General features: G+C 48.9%; 1 protein-coding gene across 1 annotated transcript; it reads right to left on the reverse strand.

Annotated features, from left to right (window-relative positions):
* Window positions 1-1,615: 1,615 nt before the first annotated feature.
* On the reverse strand, window positions 1,616-2,617 carry Pmar_PMAR017254 (hypothetical protein; the record flags this gene model as incomplete). Its single annotated transcript, XM_002771981.1, has 1 exon — window positions 1,616-2,617. One exon carries the CDS (start codon window positions 2,615-2,617, stop codon window positions 1,616-1,618), a length of 1,002 nt encoding a protein of 333 aa, XP_002772027.1.
* Between the last annotated feature and the right edge of the window lie 1,232 nt (window positions 2,618-3,849).

A 3,849-nucleotide genomic window follows, 5' to 3' on the forward strand; every position in this document is an offset into this window, starting at 1 on the left:
ACGTCGGGCCCCAGACTCTCCAATGAATCTAATATTCGAGTATGCATGCCGGCTCTGGCACGGATACATTTATCTAAATCACTATGGGCCCTCCCAGTCATCGCCACTACTAACACACTTTCCATCTCCACACGAGAGAAGAAACTTTCAACTCGCTCCGCATCCTGCTGCTTCAACGATTCCCATCTCTGTACCATCTCCGAAATCGTCAATGAATTTTTAAACCTCTTATCGAGATATTCCCAAAGATGCTGTACTACGAATTCGGGTGTCTGATGATCTCGCTGTAACCCCGTGCGGATCATCATCTCTAACTCTGATTTTAACGCACCCGCAAAGTTCCTCATAATATAATAAACCTCTGCTTTCCCTCTCAGGCCATAAATTTCAATGGCATTCTGGATACGCTCTCTTATTAATCGATAAGGACAGCTATCAGTTGGGAAACTCCAAGGAGCTGCTTCTACAACGTCCAATTTAAGCCACGATATGGCGACATCGGTATTCTCCTTCTTCGCACGAGTCCCCCCACATAGCTTCTCTCTATTCTCTATGAACCCATCAATCGCCCTCTTCAAATCATCAGAACGGCCTTCATACCAGCTCCTTTCTAAACGATGCATTGCTGCACATTGCTTGGAAAGATATCGAGCTAGATACTCAAACCAAACTTCATCAATACCCTCAAGGGACGCAGCATCAAGCAGCGATCCATAAACGATCTTAGCGACGTCAATGTCACGATCCGGTCCTCCTTCATGAAATTCCTCCCTCCCGGAAACCCATCGTTGATACTTTCCTCTTAATCTAGAGATCTCTCTCATAAATTCCCTTGAGGTAGTGCATTCCAAATTGATGCTTTGGATCTCTGCACTGACGTCAACAGCCGGTAGATGAGTAGGCACCACGCCCGCAACTATATCGGCGAATCCTGCATCGGGTACCATTTGTTAGGAGATTGTGGGAACTCAACAAGATAACTTGAGCCAAGATGGCTACAGATACCTCTCCTCTAGTGCGCAAAGACTGCTGGAGTATTCAAAGCAACTACACTGGAAGATTAGCTATGAGACTGAATGCGCACGCCCAAAAGCGCTCGCGTATAGAGCAACACATCTGAGCATCTTATAACAGTCCTTCAAGACACCTTGTAGTCATGGAGGGCCAAGCTCTTGATAGACCACAGACATCCTATAGTGTGCCAAAAAGTCGCTACCTAGAAGGATAGGGTGAACACACGCCTTTACCACCAAAAATACCATAGGTACCACGATATCAGGAGGGAGGTCGGGACCCGGCGGCGGGGGGTCTGCCTCCGGTAAACAAGGATTATCTAAGTTAGTCGAATCGTACAAGGACAGAGTAAGGGCGACAGCTCCTAGCAAATCGAAGCTATGACCCTGTGCAGAAATAAGTTCAAGTCCACGAACAGGTTGTATCTTGGCACCAGCCGGGACACAACGTTCGTCTAATAAAGTATAACAGCTACCAGTATCAACTAGAGCATGACAAGGACCTCGAGCGGCCTTGTCAGATGAAATATCGGCGTAAAGAAAATTGCCGTAAGACCCGCCGAAAGTCTCAAGGGCAAATGGTATTGGCGATCGAGGGCCGCTTATCGACCGCCTTGGGGGTTTCCCAGCGGTAAGGGGGAACCTCCAGGGGGCTTAGAGGCCGTATTACGGATCACCTTATTCGGGTTCTGGTAACAATCTCTAGCCAAGTGACCAGTCTTGCCGCACCAGTAGCAACCTTCCGAGAACTTCTTGTTGGGGCAGGAGTAGGTCGGATGATCCTGGGCCTTGCAGATACCACAGTTCCTAGGCCGAGTAAGGGCCACGGTAGAGGTGACATTAGTATCTGGCTGTTGCTTAGGATCGCCACTCTTGCGTCTCATACCACCCAGAATCCTGTCGAGCTTCTGTTCGATACGCTTGGCATCAGCTTTCGTGAGCGTATCCGTAGAGTCATCGGCCGGTTGGCTACCGAAAACACCAGCGGCTGTGGCAACCTTAGCCGGTGTCTCGACCGTGGTGTTGGGGTTAACGTCGTCGAGGGCAAGAACGCTGTCACACATTATACAGGCCTCCTTGAGGTTCTTAGGCTCTTTCAAGAGGAGCTGGAACCGGACCATGGGGGGTAGATCTGCTTTCAGTCGGTCGATGATCATCTCCTCCATGTTCTTAGTCCTGTCCGCTTCAGAGAGCTCAGGGAACTTCTCCTTGGTATAGTACCGGTTGAGGTGTCGTTGTAGAGCTGCAGCATAGAGGGCAGGGTGCTGACCTTTGAACCAGCGTAGTTCTTGGAACTGTTTCAGGGCTTGGTGGGGACGGACATGATCGAATATCTTCAGGAGGGACTTCTTGTCTTCCTCGAAGTTCACCTTCTTAGCATAAGCATCCCAACCAGAGAGAAAGGGTTCCTTCAAGTACAGACCAAGGCGTTCTGCCTGCTGTTGAGGGGACCATCCGGCGGCAAGGGCACATTGTTCATAACGTCTTAGCCAATCCTTAAAGCTACCGGAGATACCATCGAAAGCAGGGGGCATCGAGAGACTAATCCTCAAGGGGGCGGCTTCATCAACCTGGGGGCGATTATCACCAGTATTGTTCGTCATTGGGCTCGTCGTCGATCAACAAGGAGCTGCTACCAGAATGTTGTGCCTGTTACTGGGCAACACAACTAGTAGCCAGACTTCAGTGGATAGCGTAGTCGAACTTCACAGCAAGGGCAGACCTTCGTGGAAGGGCAGCCGAGTGAGAAGGATCAAAAAGGAGTTGTAACTCTACTTATCCTAAGTTCATGATCACACAGTGCGCATACGTGCATAGCGCGATCGATGGCGAGCGAATATATGTGATCAGACGATAACGATTACAAGGGCGAGCGCGTAGGGCGCGATCCCTACACTTGTACACCTTTAACGTTAGGATGGTCGGTAAAGTACCCCCCGAGGTACTTTACCATTAGGATGAAAATTTCCTTAAAAATATAGCTTGTGAAAGCCGAGCGTCCTAACAGCTTGTTTTTGAGGATAAAGGCATCCTAATATCCTAAATCCTAACGGTAAGGATCCTAATGTCCTAAAGTCCTAACCCAACTTAAGGAAAGGGCCCTTGTGAACGCCATTTATCCTTAAATTGCATCCTAATGAGTTGAAATCCTAACATTAGGACGCTTGTGAAATAGGCCCCTGGTCTGGTGGTATAATCTGTGTCTTCCCACGACGAGGCAAAACCCGTACTCATGAATCATGCCAAATCGCGGAAATCGGTATTCGGCAAGATTTGCTGTATTCCTCCATGCGTAGGTGTTATACCTACCATTTTCTCGCCGCCAACCAAATCGTTCTTTCACCAAGAACTACGCCGTTCTCTAGTCTAGTATCGAAATCGCCGACCCGCTGTAATCAGCGTAATATTCTGTATTTGACCGCTTTTCTTGGTGTTCAGCAAATGAAATCTGTGCGGTAGTTACTTGGCGAAATCCGAGTTGGCGAAACCTGTTACGCCCGGATGCGCCGTTGTGGACACTGCGCTCATGGCATGCCCCTCGTTAGGTTCGTACGACGCGCTTAGTTAGAGTTTATCTGGAGCCCAGATGAACCGAGAGAACCCAGAGGTCCAGATTCTGGACATTCCAGTTTGGTGTTCATTCAGTTCACGTCGCTTGGAAGCAAATACGCAGCATTGACAAGAGGTGCTCAAGGTCTCCGTAAGTTGTGAAGGCAGATCCACACAATATCCGGGCTCTCCGGATGGTGCTGATGCTGAATTTCATTCAGATAGTCTATCCTGAAACTTGAGGAACGGATGGTTATCACTCTCCAGCTGTGACTATGGTAAGTCG

This window comes from Perkinsus marinus (assembly GCF_000006405.1).
Source record: "Perkinsus marinus ATCC 50983 genomic scaffold scf_1104296962102, whole genome shotgun sequence".
In the NCBI taxonomy this organism is placed as follows: domain Eukaryota; phylum Perkinsozoa; order Perkinsida; family Perkinsidae; genus Perkinsus; species Perkinsus marinus.